Source organism: Cetorhinus maximus, chromosome 14 (assembly GCF_964194155.1).
Source record: "Cetorhinus maximus chromosome 14, sCetMax3.hap1.1, whole genome shotgun sequence".
NCBI lineage: Eukaryota > Metazoa > Chordata > Chondrichthyes > Lamniformes > Cetorhinidae > Cetorhinus > Cetorhinus maximus.
This window is the reverse complement of record NC_135892.1, coordinates 89,077,920-89,097,031: the sequence shown is the minus strand read 5'-3', so window position 1 is coordinate 89,097,031 and position 19,112 is coordinate 89,077,920. Positions and strand designations below refer to the sequence as shown.

Sequence of the window (19,112 nt, the reverse complement as noted above, 5' to 3'; positions counted from 1 at the left end):
ATGCTGATATGCAAGATTCATTTTCCATCATTCCATACCTCTATCAATTACGGGTAATGTTTAAATACGTGATTGCATTGTAACAGAACAATTAGGATAACCTATTTGTTTGGTTTGATACTATTGTTTCAAGTGTTACATTTTCCACAATTGGAATAAGAACATGCATTTACACAGGACCTTTCATGACTTAGAATAATCCAAACCATTCACCACCAAAAAAGTGCTTTTGAAATCTAGTCATTGTTATAGGCAAACACAGGATGTAATTTACCCACAAGGTCTTACAACCAGCAATAAAATTAATGACCAGATAATCTGGTTTGATAGCGTTGATTATCATTAAATATTGGTCAAGACACCATGAGAACTCCCATGTTTCTTTGAACTCCCTCAGTACTGCACACAACTTAGATTTCTTGCCTTGAGTGCCGCCACTGAGCTATAGCCAACACACGAATGACAGTATTTTCAAAGTTTTTATAAACTGATGGAGCAAAAATACTACCTAATGAGTAAAATGGCAGAGAACATAATCTTTGATTTAGAAAGAACAAAGAGTACAAGAGAAAGGATTTGTCTCCTCTGAATCTTTATTTGTCACATTAAATACTCCTGTACAGTCAAACATAAAGTTAAAGTCACCATCTTTCAGAAATACACACATTCATCAAGAATTGGCTCATCAAAAATATAAAAATATCCGATAGCTCCAATCTTTATCTTAGTTTTCATCAGAAGATTCTGCTGCCTTTTCTCGCTTCAGCTTCTCTGCATAAAATTTAAAAGTTTCCTGTTTAGAGAAGAAAAATGCTTAATGATTTATCTGAACAGTGTTGTATCCTTCTATTATGTGTAGGCTTTGTACTGTTATTTAAAGCATTGCATTTAAAAATAATATACATGTACTGATGAAATAACTTTCAGCTCAACAGATACAATCCCCTGAATAACAATGTAATTATGTTTTGAAAGGCAAAGTATGACTAAACACTGGCATGTCACATTCCGAAGTGTTGGAGCCTTAACATTTAAATGCATTGACCTTTTCAGCAGTGATGGTATTTAGCCTTATTAAAAATCAGCACAAACTGAATGAATATTGTGCAGCATCCTCCCTTTTAAATAGAAACAAAATGACTGAAAAGATGCAAAATATGTCAAAAAAGCTTGCTTTGAATGCTCACTTTTAGGATTAGAAATTGAAGAGTTTTATCATTTTGAACTTTGTCTGAAACTTCGAATTCAACTCCAATCCAGACTAATGGGTTGAACATCTCTCCTGTCTGCAAGAATCCTGCACAAAATAGGTATGACAAGTGCCATTGCCATTGAGTCCCTGCTGGGAAAATACCACGGCTCCGAACTGCGAATTTTAGTGCAAATTAGGGAAATCTCTCAAGCGATTTGTGAGATGCCATGCCACACTAGTGTCTTTGGAATTTGGGGCTGAGGTACGGTGTTAAAGCAGTGTAGGCCAGGCCTCAGAGCACACTGTGCTGACAGTGGCTGACCAAAATATTAAGTGTTTCATTCATTAGAACATAGAAACATTAGGAACAAGAGTAGGACATTCAGCACCTCGAGCCTGCCAAGCCACTCATTTAGATTGATTAGCACCTCAACTCTATTTATCCATACAGTGTGCCTTATCTTGATGAGCCATTAAAAAAATTAAAACATAAGCAAGATGGGCGATGAGCGGAATACACAACCAGCTAAGCATTGTTAAGCTTGGTCTAAAGAGCAGAATTTCACTTTGCAACCAACTTGATTCACCACATCCTTAGAGTAAATTAACAATGATATCGCTTCCAATTTTTCCAGTTTTCTCTAATTCCTTTTCTGTGATATCATTAACCTTCCAGGTTGTTTGTTTTCTGAACAAGTAGATTGTGGGAATGGGAGTGTATTGGAGAGGGAGGGACAGTGTGGAGAAGTTAGCATTGATCTCTGATGCCACCAAGTTGCTAATCTCAGCAGGACTACTGCGATGAGAAAAGTCAAGCCCAGGCCACTGTTGTGGACTTTCCATTGGTCAGTTCAGTAGAAATTTAGGAGCTTACAAAACCACCCTCCTGTGGAAATAGGTTATCATTGCCTCACTGTTGCTGATTTAAATCCTGGAGCTCCCCGCTTAACAGCACTGAGTGTACCTACACCACATGGACTGCAGCAGCTCAAGAAGGTGCCTCATCTTCACCTTTTCAAGGGCAATTAGGGATGGGCAATAAATGCTGGCTTTGTCCACATTCCATGAACAAATGAAAAAAAAGCCTGTTCATTTAAGTTGGGGAAATCTAGCGAAAACTACAGCTATTTCACATCTTTATAAGCAATGGAATGAAAGTGCAATGCCCACTTGGCATTGTTTCAGCATAGCATCAAGGAGGCCACTAGTACGTCTCTTAAGGAAGGTTGGGGGTCCCTCTCAAAGGCATTCAGTACCTGATCGAGGGACCCAACATCAGGAAGGCGGGGGGGGGGGGGGGGGGTCTGCTGAGAACCACACTCCACCTGCCCTTGCTGTCGAACCCCCTCCCACTGCTACTCCCTACCCAGTGACCCCTAACCCAAACCCTTCCTGCCATTACTTACCTCTGACCTGAGTTGCTCTGTGATCCTGGGTCTCCACTGTCTGTCATTCCAGCAGCAGCCACCGCCTCCCCAGTGACGTTGCTGAGAAAATAGCTGCCAGCCTCCGATAGGCTGGGTGCTCTCAGTAGCCAAGACCTCCCTCCCTGGGGCCCTGAACCCAAGGAAAGGCCTGCCAATGACTTCTCAACTGCTTGGTTGACTCATGGCTCAGCAGGCCTTCCCCAAAAGAGGCAATGTGGCTCTCTCGTTGGCTCTCCAAACAGCAGGCGAGACCCTCCTTGCCTCCATAAGATTCTGCTCTTTATTTCTCGTAATCCACCATTCTCTGGACAAAATTTCCAGATGACCTTCTGATTTTGATTCATACAGTTCCCAGTGAGTACAGTCCTGTGATAACCAGTAAAATGGGGAATTCATTGTGTGGGGAAATCACAAACAAGAGCCTACATCCTACCACTTTGTGACGTACTGATTTTGCTCACTGATCTGCTGCCAGATGGTATTCATTTAATTGCAGCCACTTGTTGAAATGCTGAAAACAGAAAAAAAATCAGTATGCTGTTTGCAGCACAGCATTGAATCCTGTACTGAGGGGCACCCATTCAAAACTGAAACCTTATCTTCACTGATATCCAAAATCAAATGTGTCACCAGTTTCCGGCTATGGTGCTTTGTAGAGAATTTCGCAGTAATGCCCTGGGTTTACCTCAGTAAGGGATTGGAGGGCGAAACCATGGACAATTGTGTTGGGAATACTCACAGGGGGCTCCGTGAAAGGGAGAGATTCCCCTGAACTTTTCAAAAGCACAGCAAGACGCTTCAGAAACAGCTCATCTGGTATCATCTTTTCTTCTTTAACCTTTTCGTACAAAGTCTTTGCAGACATCACATCATTGTCTAATGCTAGAGAAAGAGGCAAAAAGAGAGACATTTTTAACGGCTTTAATATTGTGGCTAAATACATGTAATTTTTATTGCTCAAAGTAAATGTAATCTTATTTAACAAAATAAGCATGACATTAAATAGTTTACCATAACATTTCATTAGATATGAATATGCAATTTCTTTTTCTGGAAAATCTTTCATCAGGTCAAGCAGCCCAATGATCTTGTGAGCCTGAGGGGAAAAAGACAAAGTTTAACCTGGTGCCAATATGTTGGATAAAGCATGGCAGTACTGCTAGGTGATTAACAACTCCAGCAGCTAATGCAGCTAGTCTCATTCTTCTACATGTATATTATCAGTGTATCTTCAGCAATTCTGAACAAAGGATCTATAAGCATTGCATATCCTTGGAAGTCAAATAAATGCTTTTTTAGTCAAAGTGTAAAGAACTGTGTAACAAATAATACCAAGGAAAGCCATTAGAGCAGATAGCACAAACAGGTACATTAGATGACTCTACTGGTGAGAGAAATAATTTGAAGGTCATAATGAGAAGGTTGTGTTAATCTATGCAAAAAGAAAGAAGCTCGTTATAACCAACAGTTTTTTATGCACCAAAATTTCTTAAGTCATCCTTGTCTAGGTAGTTATTATCGGACAGCCGATTCCACTGTAGTAAATTGCTAGAATTAGAAGATCAATTGAGACTATTCTTCAGAGATCATACTTCAATTTATTTTGAAGAGATGTTGTGGGAAGGTAGGATGGGATTTACCCCCACACCTCTTTCCACTTGCAATGGGGTTGTTTATTGTGTATTAGATAGGTGAAGGGCTAGCAGAGGGTAGTTCATCTAGAGGTTTAAAAAAAACGAGAAATGATCTATCCATGTGTTCATAACCTTCAACAGACACTTTTGTGTCACATGTTACTGATGGCACCTTAACAGATAAGCCCCTCTCCAGTCCCTTGATTAGAAAACAGTGTGAAAACATTTTGAAAATAGCGAACATTAAAACAGGATACTGTAAGCATCTTGAAGGCTCTTTAGTATGCATACCTGCCCAGGTTTTTGTGCAGTCCTAGTAATGAACGAAACCAAGTTTCTTTTCTGTTCTGCAATTGCAGGGCACCTCTGAAAAACATCAAACCCAAAGACATGGGTAACATTTCAATGAATAATCTGTTGTAAGAGAGGGTAGCTCTCGAGGAAAAGCTTAACTTTTCACTACTTTAATGTTACTTAACAAACATGGGATATATATATTGACTAAATACTTAGCATTCGAACAACTTAATCCTAAAGTTATCTTCTTTAAGTGGGTGCGTATTGAAAAATGTACTTTGCACTTGTTACATATTCTGTGACTTAAGGTGAAAATGTTAGTTATGAATAATGGAATACATTTGTCACTTTGAAGTTATTTACAAGACCAAATACAGAGTAGTGATCCTCTATTCTATCCAACACAACAACAACAATATTCCGATTGAATCCAACAGCTGAGCACTTGGAAAACAGTGGCAGAATCGGACAGAGTCAGCATGGATTAACGAAAGGGAAATCATGCTTGGCAAATCTACTGGAATTTTTCGAGAATGTGACTAGTAGAGTTATGAGGGGGAGCCAGTGGATGTGGTTTATTTGGACTTTCAGAAGGCTTTCGACAAAGTCCCACATAAGAGATTAGCGTGTAAAATTAATGCGCATGGCATTGGGGGTAGTGTATTGAGATGGATAGAAAACTGGTTGGCAGACAGGAAACAAAGAGTAGGAATAAACTGGTCTTTTTCCGAATGGCAGGCAGTGACTAGTGGGGTACCGCAGGGATCGATGCTGGGACCCCAGCTATTCACAATATATATTAATGATTTAGATGAATGAACTAAATGTAATATCTCCAAATTTGCAGATTTCACAAAGCTGGGTGGGAGGGTGAGCTATGAGGAGGATGCAGAGATGCTTCAGTGTGATTTGGACAAGCTGAGTGAGTGGGCAAATGCATGGCAGATGCAGTATAATGTGAATAAATGTGAGGTTATCCTCTTTGGTAGCGAAAACAGGAAGGCAGATTATTATCTGAATGGCTATAAATTGAGAGAGGGGAATGTGCAACGAGATCTGGGTGTCCTCGTACACCAGTCGTTGAAGGTAAGCATGCAGGTGCAACAGGCGGTAAAGAAGGCAAATGGTATGTTGGCCTTCATAGTGAGAGGATTCGAGTACAGGAACAGGGATGTCTTGCAGCAATTATACAGGGCCTTGGTGAGACCACACTTGGAATATTGTGTGCAGTTTTGGTCTCCTTATCTGAGGAAGGATCTTTTTGCTATAGAGGGAGTGCAGCGAAGGTTTACCAGACTGATTCCTGGGTTGGCGGGACTGACATATGAGGAGAGATTGAGTCGGTTAGGACTATATTCGCTGGGGTTCAGAACAACGAGGGGGGATCTCATAGAAACCTATAAAATTCTAACAGGAATGGACTGGGTAGACGCAGGAAGGATGTTCCCGATGGTGGGGGAGTCCAGGACCAGGGGTCACAATCTGAGGATACGGGGTAGACGATTTAGGACTGAGATGAGGAGAAATTTCTTCACCCAGAGAGTGGTGAGCCTGTGGAATTCGCTACCACAGAAAGTAGTTGAGGCCAAAACATTGTATGTTTTCAAGAAGGAGTTGGATATAGCTCTTGCGGCGAAAGGATATGGGGGGAAAGCAGGAACAGGCTATTGAGTTGGATGATCAGCCATGATCATAATGAATGGCGGAGCAGGCTCAAAGTGCCGAATGGCCAACTCCTGCTCCTATTTTCTATGTATTGCATTCTACGCCTAGCTGTCTCCGTGGCCTGCAGTTCTAATGTCAACTTGTGAAGTGTTATGCAGTGTGTCTATGCCCAATTCAGACTGTCTAAGCTGACCATACAGAGGATCTCTAACGAACAGACAGGAGATTTTCACCCTTTAAGTCTGGCTGATTTGAATCCAAGGTGAAAGGACAGTGTAGAAACCCAATGTGGAAACTTGGCGATGGTGCTTTGCCAAGTACAATTAAGTGAATTTTTTTTTGCCAGATCTGATCCAGTGCATGGCCTTGATCTTGCACAAAAGCTATGAGCCAAAAATAAAACCAGCACCATATTAACAAATGGAAGGTGGCATCGCTTCAAAAGTATCTAGCTCACTTTGGATTCATTACAAATTCTGTGAAATGCAGTTTAAGCAGTTCTTTTCAAAGGTAAGTTTTGTGCCAAAAATGCATTATTTTAAACTTCTGACTGTTTATCTTTCACTACTATTCTCCAATTTTAAAAAATTTTTTGGCAACTTGCCAAGGCTTCTTGTACATCACCTTCTAAACCCCTAAACTATATCACCTCAAAACACAAGGACAGCAGAAACCTGGGAACACAACTACCTGCAGGTTCCCCTCCAAGTCACTCACCATCCTGACTTAGAACTATAATCAGTGTTCCTTCACTGCCACTGTCAAAATCCTGGAACTCCCTCCCCAACAGCACTGTAGGTGCACCTACATCATATGGGCTGCAGCAGTTCAAGAAGGTGTCTCATCACCACCTTCTCAAGGGCAATTAAGAATGGGCAATAAACACTGGCTTTGCCAATGACACCCGCATCCTAAGAATGAATTTAGAAAATGTATTTACCATCACTGTCCACTCTCATTACCATCTATCAAGTTCTGCACATCAATGCCATTTACCCAATCTTCGTACATGCCATTTGAAGTTTGGCATCGACACAGTTGTAAGCAACGTTACTTGTAATTTGACACAACAACCACTCGCAGACCAATGTCCCGTCACCTGTTGTCCTTTGTTAAAATAATTGCTTAACATGTTTCTGAGCCCCCACTTTGGCCTGCCACTGTCACTGGCCTATTCTTTTCTAGATGTCCAAAAAACAGACACAGAGTATGTTATTAAGAAGCCGTGCTATCCCCAACCCCCTCAGTGCTATTTAAAGGGATGAATTAAAAGAGAAACGCCGGTCTTATTGTTTTTTACTTTTGTAACTTTCAACCTGACAACTGTTGAGGGGTGTGATTGAAATCAGGTACCTTAGTCCATTACAGTACTCTAAGAATGGTGTTTGACCAAGATTTTCGTTGGGGTTTTGTCCCTTCATTAAAAAATTAATGCTGGTTTTATGCAAGAGAGAACTGAACAGGTACAAATGTCTACAACCGTGCTCTATCAGGGTGAAAGAAAAGAACTTAGGTCTGAGCATGGCAATCCCAAAAAAGTGAAGTTGTTTATTAGAATGGCTGTCTGCACTTCACAAGCAACACAACACTGTGGTGACTTCAAGAAATATATCTCAGGCAACAATCCTTAACCCTTGGGCCCACACCTGGTTTCCAGATTCACCTCATTACATTCTTCATGCAATTTCCTCCCTTCTTCCTACTTTGAGAATACCCAGCAGTATCTCTCTCAACCCAACAACTCCAAATTATGCTGCTGTCATTATCAAGGCAGTTAATGGAATAGAGAGAAAATAATGGAAGTGCACATATCAATCAATCGGAAACAGGGAGGCTGATGCTTCAGTTGCGACCAAATATCTCAACAGGTCCTCTCTCTTTCAGACGCTTATCGAACCCACTTGTACCTCAGATTTCCATCTCAGATAGCTGGGGAATTGCACACAAAATGCTTTCTCAACTTGAGAGCCACACTATTATTCAAAACTGTGAATGGAGAAAATAGATCAGGTAGCATTCTGCACAGCTGAGCATGGCTGTTTAAATTTGTTGAAATCCTTTAAATTTCACCAAAATAAAACCCCAAAAGAGCTTTTAATTTTTTTCCGTCATGTTTTAGTATATTATGAACTTTCAGTCAATACTTTAAAATTTTGAACACAAATAGGCTATTAAAATGGGCCTTTGCAAATCATGTGATCTTTGTCATTTTGAGCTCCAGGCATTCATGAGTCTCAAGCAAATACCTAATTAAATATGAACATTCACAGCCATCCGGGGAACTCACACATCCCTTTACTTGGGGATGAACCATCATTAACAGAACCATATGAACAGAAGAAACATTGAAACTCGTTATGTGTGTTAGACGAATGTGAATGGATCCCACTGAGCACCCATTGTATTACAATGGTCCCTCATCTAAAACAGACAATGAATTTTAAGGTATCAAATGACAACACAGGATGTGTAATTAACACAGCACCCTTTTTTGGAAAAAGGACTTTGAATTTGTACAAGCCACATGGTAAAGAAGCCATTTTGTTGCCTGCTTTTAAAATAACAGCAAGAAGCTGTTTTCAAGCAGGCTTCCGTCAGGAAGCCATTGAACCGGCTGCAAGTCATCTAGGCAGCAGAGGAAATAAACAGCAATACCTTCAAAGTGGGAGAAGGACTCCCTCTCCCTCCCCCCCCCCCTCACAACCGGTTCCAACTTCGAGTTAACCTGAGAACCAGTCTCCTGGGAAATGTGACCAACAAGCAGCATCACAGCTTGCTGAGAAATCTCTGCTTTAAAAGACCTTCGCTTCAATTAATGCATCAATGCATCTAAGAAACTATAGGCCTGCTACGAAAGACTGAAAGCATAAATTCTAATTGTTTTATTTTATCTTCATCTGTCTATAATTTGTGTGTGTGTGAGTGTAAGTCGAGTGAAGGAGATGATGCATTTTAAACATCCATGGCAAGAATGTGATAATGAATAACCTTTTTTTTAAGGCTCTCAAAAAGTGTTGCACTGAGATTATTTAAATTGGGAAAAATTGCTCAGAGGAAGAAAATGCACATCTTTTACATACAATCATTTTGATCACGGGCAATTAAAAAAAAACACAAATTCTCTTCTGCTGTCATGTAAAAGTAAATTCTAACTAGCATCATTCTCTTTGGTAGGTTGGTGGGTTGATCCCTCAAAAAAAGGATAGGCTTGTTAAGCCTGAATGGTTTATTTTCCTGGTATAGATTCATATGTTCTATGTATGATAGAATTCCCAACCTCCAAAAAAAAGATGTTGCTTAAGATTTATGCAGTTATACTGTTCGCGCTGAATGCATCAATGCTGCTGTGTTTGTGTTATGTATTTACAGAAGAGATAAGAAATACTCTTATTGTCTAAATGCGCAACAATGTTTGACAATAGATATTAATTGTGGGCTGTTCTAGCTCAGTGTTTGGCTTGGTTTGCTTTAACTCTTTGCATTTATTAATCATATTGCATTACAACCAAAAGCTGTGTTGTTTACTGTCAGAAGAGAAAAATGTGCACAGGCTGACAGCGTGAGTGCCCATGAACCCAGCAATCTGCAAGATCACTGATTGTTTGGCTGCCACCTGCTGGGAATAGACTCTTTGTCAGTGCATGTGTGTACACTGTCAATGGCAGCTTTTATTCCCTACAGACTGCTCAACATTTGCTCTGTTTTACATCTTAAACCATCAAAAAGCCTGAATGCTGTTGTCTCATTCCCTGAAGATTACCACCCTGTCATTTACTGCAAATTCAGAACATCTAGTAACAGCAACTTATGAATTTATGCATTTGAGTGTTGTTGGAAAATTACAGACAGAAACATGACTGATAAAAAAAACTGTATGATGCAGCAATAAATCTTTATACCTTGCAGCAGCAATTTCATTTTTTAAGCACAGAGGAAGAATATACTGAAAATATGGGGAAGTTTAAGCATCAATAAGAGAAAAGTTACTATGCCAAAATTCCATGAATAAATGTAAAAAAAATTGAAATCATGGTAGCAGGGTTCACTTGGAGAACCTGGGGATTTCCAGCTTAATTACAGGAGTCAGTTTTACTTTACTGATAGCTAACATTGGAGAATAGTTAGTTTTGTCAGAAAAGAACGCATGGCTGTTTACATAGGTTTCATTTCCAAGAAGATGATGCTTAGAATTTTAATTGAGTGCCGTCAATTTTACGCCACTTTACTGTAAAGAAATTGATAACATTGTGCAGTAGCACTTTATTTCAAGTAGGGAAGTAAGGTGCACTGAAATTATGAAATAATTGTAAGAATCAATAAGTGAAGAAATCTAAACATTTGTACTGGAGATCACATTCAGAAACAAGATCGCCAGTTTAATTATAGGAGTAATTTTTACCATACTGGTTGCTAATTACAGAATACAGAAATCTACCTTCTTCAACAAGCACAGGAAGTTTTTTGTTTTCCCCTAATATTTTAAAACGGTCATGCTGCATGTCAGAGCAAAATACACAATTGCCCACCTGCCCAATTCTGAGCATTCACTCAAATGTATTGCACCTCAATGATGACAGCTGCATTCAGCATTTGTTTTGATAAAGGCAGGCTCAAATAAAGTTACCCAACCCCACACAAAAGTATCAAACAATTGAAAATAATTATGTAACAGATTTTTTTTTCCATTTATTTCTTGTTTTTCTGGCAATTCAATTTGCTTCATTCAGCACCAAGTGTTGAGGACATAATTGAGGAAGCTAATAGGGAATTGTGCTCAAACACTGAGGGAGTAGTGTTGAACACACTGTTGAAACGAAAGCCTCAAGTTAATAAAGATCTCTCCTGATGTTCTTCACAAGGTTGTGCACAGTAATTCTAAGTTAATGCTATTAGCACGTTTAAATATTCATTTCAAAATAAAAGAAAGTGGATGACAAAGTGACCATTAATCATTTTTGTATATAAAAAAAAATGAGGCAATGCAAAATTATTGGTACATACCTGCAAAAGGAATTTGGCATCTTCTGTTTTGTCTAGATCCATATATTGTAGGAAGAGATCCATCACAGGCTTATACACTTCAAAATGTAGAGCTAACCTTTCAGCCATGGCACTCACTGCAATATATAAGGTAAAAAAATGCTAGGCTAGACAGTTTTTAATCATTTCTTTTAAATGTAGCACAAGAAACTTGCATTTTGCTCTATTAGCATTTGACTGTCATTGTTACTTTTCAAAAAATTGTCATAGAATTTGACATTCATGTTTCAACCACCCAAAAGTTAATGCATGGGAGGAAGGAAGGAAAAGTTGGGGAAAATAAAACTAAATGCTGTTTTGTTCATGTAAACCTGCTGTTAAGCACCCTGTTAAAGCAGCTGCTAGCTGAATCAGCCCTCGTATCTAAGGAGGTTAACTTAGGTAACAAATAAAATTAGGGTCAGAGTAGGGAAAAGGAAAACAGGAGGAAAATTAAGGCTTGTATTTTAAATTGTATATTTGTTTCTTCCTAGATCATTATGGGAAAAATCACAGTTCTTCCTTATTGCCATAGTTTGTTAAAACAATAAGCCCAGATAAGGAAGATGCAAATTTAATTTCTGGTCTATGCTACATATGGATGACAGCCAGGATAAAGCAATTAGTCTCAGTGCTCTTCAGGTAGAGAGAACATACGAATTAGGTGCCACTCGGCCCCTCAAGCCATTTTCAACATTCAATAAGATCATGACTGATCTTATAGACAAATGTTTGGCCAGAGATACAACTTCACACTACAAACCAGTAACCATGCTGGAAGCACGTGTGCATGTGGACATCAAAACAGGGTAGGGATTGGCTTTGGTACCCCTGTTAAATAAAAATCTTGCCAACAGTCACTGTAAAGGGTCACCAATAAAAATGATGAACTCTGGTAAGGCACTGGAGCAGAACTTTGTAGGGTGAATGATACCCCCAGTAAAACACTGGTGATTGACAGTAGCCGTGGAACTATACCCAGAAAGGCAAGGCATCAGAGAGTGATCAGTACCTGTGGAGCTATACCCCAGCAAAGAGTCAATGCCTCTGGGTGGGAGGGAGAAATTTGACTGAGAAAGGACAAAGAAAGATACAATTGACTAACTACTTTCACAATGATTATTTGGACTAGTTATTTCTTGGAGATAGCTATTTGTGTTAATTTTCCAAAACTTTGTATCTGACTATCCAATTTTGATCTGTATTAGCCATGATTTTTACATTTCACTTTCCTTGAAAGTAAATTTGTGGGGTCATCGATCATGGAAAGGCATTAAGTTTATAGAGACAGACTTCAAGCCAGAAAAATTAATATGGCAGATGCTATGAAAGACCAATAAGTTACTGCAGCTGAGACAAAAACTAATTCTGGTAATTGATAAAAATGCTTGCCTCCTAGCTATATGATTACGGTGGTGCAAATCAATTCACTGCTACCTGTGAAACTCACCCAAAACTGTTGGCATGAGAGTTGTCAGTTCTTAGCGAATGCACAATTGACTGCAGTACCATGAACATTTTGCCTTATTTGCCCGTGATAGAGCAGCAAAAGAGGCAGATGATTGCAACTGCCACTGCCGGACTGTGAAGATAGGATCCTAGGTAAATGAAGCTAACTGATAGTTATAGAGCTTATGAGTAGAAACGTGAATAGGAAGCCCCAAAACATCAAAGATTTTACACGTAAGGCTTGGTAAGTCCCCTGTCTTATCAGCTGTTCTCTCTTACATTTCCACATTTTAAGCACAAGAATATACCGCAGTTGACACATAGCAAGCAGCATGCATAGTCAGATGAACTTACATTTGTCTATCGCTTCTTTATAATTTTCCTCTAATACCTTTCGGAAGACATAGGACATACTAGTTGCTTGCTGCTGAGAACTATTTTCTCCTGGAATGTAGAAGGGCTCAACATATTCCACTGCTCTGTCAATATTATTACTGAAGAAAAACAGAACAAAAAAGTTGTATCGCCTCTTAAGTTACAATCTTAAAAGCACCTGCTGGATATAACAAAGAGGTACAAAGCGTGAATATTTCTTTCATAAATATTATACAAAGAGAAAATTATTGGAAGTTTTTTTGTACAGCTGTTACTGCAGTGAAGCAGTAAAATCATTCATAGCCGAATAGGCACAATCAGCAATAATCAGATGCAGTGCTGTAACAAACTATGACCTTGAAAAGTCTAAGTCACCATGATGCACTTTAAAGGGGAGAGAAACTTACATTAAATGACACGGACTGTTGTGTGGTTATCTGTACACTCACTCAGTTTACAAGGTGCACTGAATTCTTAAACATGCAAATATTGAAAGCATCATTTCTAAATAATTCAAGCTGAAAAGACATAACAATCTTGATCATTCAATTAAACATTTATTAACAAAGATACACATGTCCATCTGCAAAAAATCACTTATTTTGCAAGCCACATGTAAGAGTTAACATTTTTCAAGAAAGGAAACACAGGGAGTCAGCTGTACATAAGCGGCTTTATCTTAGTGAAAGCAAGACTGGAAGTTGCAATACTCAAGTGCTTGACATAAAGAGAAAAATAAAGAAAAGGGCTAGATATCTGGATTGGGCAGAGAGACTCAGGCAGTGGTATAGAAACCTTTCTTTGCTTGCAATCCAGAATCAGAGAATGCTGAATAAGCTCCTTGCATATTCAAATACCTTCCATCAAGAAAATCAAAATCCTCATACCATGCCATATTTTAAAAAAGCCCAGTGTAGCATTATACCACAGAAGGTCATGACAATGAATTTCTTTCCATTCAGAGAAAGGTCTTTGTATCAGAGAACAAATGTAGAAATATGTAAACCATTTACAATAACAATGTCTGCAATCTCTACATTTACACAGTTTGTGTTCAAAAATGTATAAATCTGCTCCAAATTGTTATTTTAAGTATTAAGCCAATATGTAGTATGAAGTGTGTGGACAGGAGGCATGAGATACAATTTATATTCAACTCATAACACTGACGAAGATTAGCTATTAAGCCAGCCCACTCCTGAGATACAAATTGCATTCATTTTCAAACAAGGTAAAGTTGAAACCGCAATGGGAATGATGATAAAACAGGAAATTACAAATTATTTGGTACTGCTCATGATCTTTTAAATTAAAATCTTGGCTAAAATTCCTTTTAATCTGTTGTTAGCTTACATCAAGTCATTTTCATAAATACTTGATTTCATAAATGAAAATAGAAGTTCACAATCATTAATTAACTTAAATGATTATTCCCATTCCCTATTCCACCACATTTTTAATCCCTCATGTTCTCGATTATAAGCAAATTTTTATTGAACTAGAGTGTTCCTACTGACCACCAATACTGTTCTGAATAAACAGAGGATGATAATTTTCACTTTTCAGGAGGCCAGTATATGTGGGGAGCAGGCAAGAAAGGTAGCAGGAAAGAGAATTACAAAATAAAACACTGGGAGTTGGTTGGTGCAAAAAAATCCAAATAAATATGCACTTCAAAAAATTAATAAGCATGTATGCATACAGGTATGTTTATCTTTTTTAAAAATTAAGCAACGTCAATTGAAGTGAGTAAATAAACAATTGCGGCAATTGCAATTGTAGCTTTCGAGAAGTGTTTACAAAATTTTCATGAGAAATATAAACATTTTCCTTTTCAAAGAAAGTTGCAAATACTTTAAATGAATAGGATAATCTTGCAACCAAGGAATCATATCTTAGGTACAGCTTGAAACTTAAGTTTCTTTAAGCTTCTAAAATGATTAGAACTGAAATCTTACTTGGATTCATAGTACTTCAGCTTGCTACAACATCCGAAGAAAAGGTTTACTTACTTCTTTATGTGAGCCAGGACTAAGTTATTGATAAATAGCATCCTGGACAAATTGACAGGCCATGCCAGGTTTTCCATCAATTGTTCCACAGATTGAATTTTCTCCACATCACCTTTGGAGGCCAGAGCTTGGACAAGCCGTGAAACAGCGAGCTGGCTGGGCACTTGATTAACTTGCAACATCTCTTTCAGAGTAGAAACAGCATCTAAAAGGAAATATTTAAACAAAAACAGTGAAAAGGATTCATGAAATTAATGAGGTGTCAATCATTATTTCTTCCAAAAGAATTTCACCAACCACTGCAATTGCATTTCCCTCTCCAATAGCTGCAAATACAGGTCAATAGTTTCACAGAAAATGCTTCTGTTGTGTTTGTAATGACGAACTGCAACATAATTAATTGATACTGAAAATAATTTATCTTGTGATTTTAATTACCATTTGTTATGAAAATGGTTCCTTTAGCTAATCAGTTTACAAGTAGATTTTTATAATTTTTCTATTTTTGCCTAGTCCTTTGGAGACACATTTCATTCAAGAGAAAGTCTGCGTTCTGTTGGTGGTAGAGAATTGATGTCAGAAATGGATGACTTTAAAATGTTTATAGATTCAAATTTAGTGATTTTTACTGCCATTTTGGTCATCGTGGTCATTGTGTTCATCAGTGGTACATTGTCACAAGGAGCAGTTTGAGGAGAAACATTTTCTAGTTTTCTTCTGGGAAAAACATTAATTGCCACAGGATTTTAAAAAAATTATATGCAACTAAATTACTTGAGATATTTTCCCCGAGTACTAGTTATTTTTCAAAACAAACAGACCAGAACAAGAATAAACATGTCGATCTCACTTTTAAAACCTGATTTCTTGTAGAGATACAAAAAAAAAACCCAAAAGGCTCTGATTTTGTGGGGGGTAAAGGATTTTACGGATTCAAGAATGGAAAGCGCCTCAGCAGAAGAAAATCTTTGGTAAGGCTCATTCTTAAATATTTTGCCTGAAATGCACTGTATTATTAAAATGATTTCATTGTCCTCACTTTAAACAAAACACCTTCAATATAAACATGTGGCTGTGTGCTGTATCTGTTCAAATGCTACCTGACATGCCATTTTACAAACATACACCTTGCTGCAATTCAATTATGATTAAATGCCTTTAAGAGCAATTAAACTTCACACTTACCATCTGCTATAATTATAAAATTAAAGCATAAAGACTTAATGTATTTTTCAGAAAAAAAATCAGAAAAAAGGTGACATTAAAAACATATTAAGATATCAGAGGCAAATTAATAGTGACTTGAATTCTTATCTATAAAATCTTATCTTTTAGTTGCTTAAAGCAGAGTACAACTTAAAAGTAAGTTTAAAGGAAGTAAACTACTGCATACAAAAGCAAAGTTCCCCATTTTTGTACATTCCATTTTGTTAACAATACATAATTATAATTGTTAACATCAGCCTTTTCCGGCAGCATTTCTCAGTATGTACATTTAATTTACTGTGTGAAAATAACTTTATTAGCCAATACCGCAATGAAAATAATAAATGCTTGAATCTTCCTTACCTACCCCTGGGGAAAATTTCTTACCCAATAGCTTATTTTCAACAAAATTTCATTAGTTGAAATTGCTTTGCTGCAGGATTTTCTATTCTTTTCTAACTATTTAAAGGTGAATTTGTTCATTCATCCATTTCTAAAATTCTTGAAAGCTTGTACTTTCACCCCCCTTGGCCCCCTCAAACCCACCCCCATAAGTCTGCAGCCCACTATTTTAGCTAAGACAAAACCATCCTCTGTTAAATGGAATGGAAACTGGACTAAGTGGCCAAATGACAAGTACATTCATATTCAGCTTCAGTTGTATTATAGATGCATATATAGTAATTTATGTCTCTCAGCTACTACAAAAGACTCTTGATAAGCAGGTAATTTGCTAAATGGACTCCTTTATCACAGCTTACGAAAGGCGTTACATGAAAATCTGCAGAGGCATTAACATGATGTAAAGGTCATAATGTGTGACATACCTTTCAGATTATCCCGCCTAACTTGCGTTATGATGAGTAGGCTGTTGGCAGCGTCGTTCAGTGTAAAGCCCTTGATGCGGGTCTCAACTCTAAAGAAGCAGACATTTAGAAAGGAATTACTGACATGCTTCTGATATGATAATAAATGGTTGAGACCGAGGTGAAATTATAAAAACTACCATTCCAATGTTAAAAATTTTGCCACAAATGTCGACCTGTAGACAGCTTTTATGTTAGAACGTCAAATACTGAAATAGTGTTTTTTCTCTCCCTTTCTTTCTTTTTTTTTGGTTCTGACAGCTGCCATAAGTAGTACCCTAGGCAGCAGAGAGAGAGAGAGAGAGAGAGTAATGTTTAAGCGAGTGGTCTAGCTTCCAGAACATTATCTCTTAAACATAAAGATATTAGACATTGAAAAAGTCGCAGATCAGAGTCTCAGCCTGTAGGTGATTTTCGTGGGGGTTGCTGGTAGAGAATCATGTCTTGCTGTGAAGTCAGAGTCACATACAATATCCAGCAGTGACAGTGAGTAACGACAGTTGTTTTTGTGCATCTAAACAACCAAGGTACACCATCATTGGGAGATATGTAGTTCATCTCGAAGCATACACTTTGTGACAGAACCACCAGTACTACTTAAAAAAAATCAATCTACATAACACCACATGCAGCCATTAAGTGGCATCTGACATGCAAAAATCATTGGGTTTTTGTACTGATTCTCTGGCTGGAAATTTCGCAATTTGACCTCAAAATATGATGCACTCTCTCTGCAAAGCATTTAAAATCTTTTATCCTACTGTGCAATCAAAATGTACAATTGCTTTACAACTCACACTTGAAATTCAACAAATCTCAGTCCATCTGTTACACAGCACTGTCAGCTTGGCTCAGTTGGCAGTACTCTCTTCTCAGGAGTTGTGGGTTTAGGATGAAATTTAATTCAACAGACCAAACATGTCATTTTTCAGTTGAGACACTAAACTAAGATCAAATCTGCCCACTCATGCAATTAGATACGCACTGAAGATTCTAAGGCGTCCACTGTCCTGTCCTGGCCAACATTCCCCCTTGAACCAATGTCACCAAAAATAGATAAACCGGCCAGTTATTTTTCTGCTTGTCTGTGAAACATTAACATGGTTTCTGCGTTTTCCGCATATCAGTGCATTTTAAAAGCAATTTATCAGAAGCGTTTTGCAGACATTACAACATGAAAAGCAGCTACAAAAATGTACATATTATTAAATAGTTGACAACTATGCTCACAATTACGTATTCACTAATTCAGATAAGCTCTTAAGGCACCATTTAAAAGTAACCTGGGAGAACAATTTCAGTTATGACATTCCAATATAGTATACCTTCAAATCATGCAAGGCAGTAATCGCATCTTTTCCATATCACACTGCACTTACTTGATCTTCAAACAGCATCAGAAGCACATTTATAAAAGATACCACAAAACAGTAACTTCTCCAATTAAAATTTATTTCTTATAATGAATGATAAATCACTGAAGCAGTAATCAGAGTTTAGATGAAGCATTTGGATTAATTGAGCTTTGCTCCCGAATGAACTGGATCATACCAGGAACATTTATAGGAATGTCCTTGTTGGGCACTGGCAATGGAAAGTTATAACAAAATCAAAAGGACTTGAGTCCTCTACAGTTTAATAGTGTCTAATGCTTCCAGACTCTGGAGATGCATGAGCTGTGTCCCTTGTTAAATTCTTTGAGATATTTATATATTTTTTTAAAATTGGAGCAATTTGCTTTCATACTTGAGAAAGGTTTTCGCTTGAATGCATTCAGGAAAATAAAATGTAACGTACACAGACAACTGACCTGGCTCCAAAACTTCACAATCATGCATGTCACCTTAGGGTCACCTTGACTGTAAACGATCTGCTTACCTTCATCTGCATCACCAACCACCCCTCACCCCCATCCACTCCCTATTAGTCACTAGCTTACTCACAAGTGCAGGTTTAAGCCCTTGTTAAAT

General features: G+C 38.0%; 1 protein-coding gene across 1 annotated transcript in view; it reads right to left on the bottom strand.

Moving 5' to 3' along the window:
* Window positions 1-570: 570 nt before the first annotated feature.
* The window catches only part of lrpprc (leucine-rich pentatricopeptide repeat containing), a 153,228-nt gene continuing 134,686 nt past the window's right edge, over window positions 571-19,112 (bottom strand). Inside the window, exons 31-38 of the mRNA XM_078557196.1 lie at window positions 17,104-17,192; window positions 15,071-15,275; window positions 13,038-13,177; window positions 11,217-11,332; window positions 4,545-4,619; window positions 3,631-3,715; window positions 3,359-3,501; window positions 571-793 (exon numbers count right to left, since the gene is read on the bottom strand). Coding sequence (XP_078413322.1) covers window positions 725-793; window positions 3,359-3,501; window positions 3,631-3,715; window positions 4,545-4,619; window positions 11,217-11,332; window positions 13,038-13,177; window positions 15,071-15,275; window positions 17,104-17,192 — 922 coding nt within the window. The 3' untranslated portion in view covers window positions 571-724. The remainder of the gene's footprint in view (window positions 794-3,358; window positions 3,502-3,630; window positions 3,716-4,544; window positions 4,620-11,216; window positions 11,333-13,037; window positions 13,178-15,070; window positions 15,276-17,103; window positions 17,193-19,112) is intronic.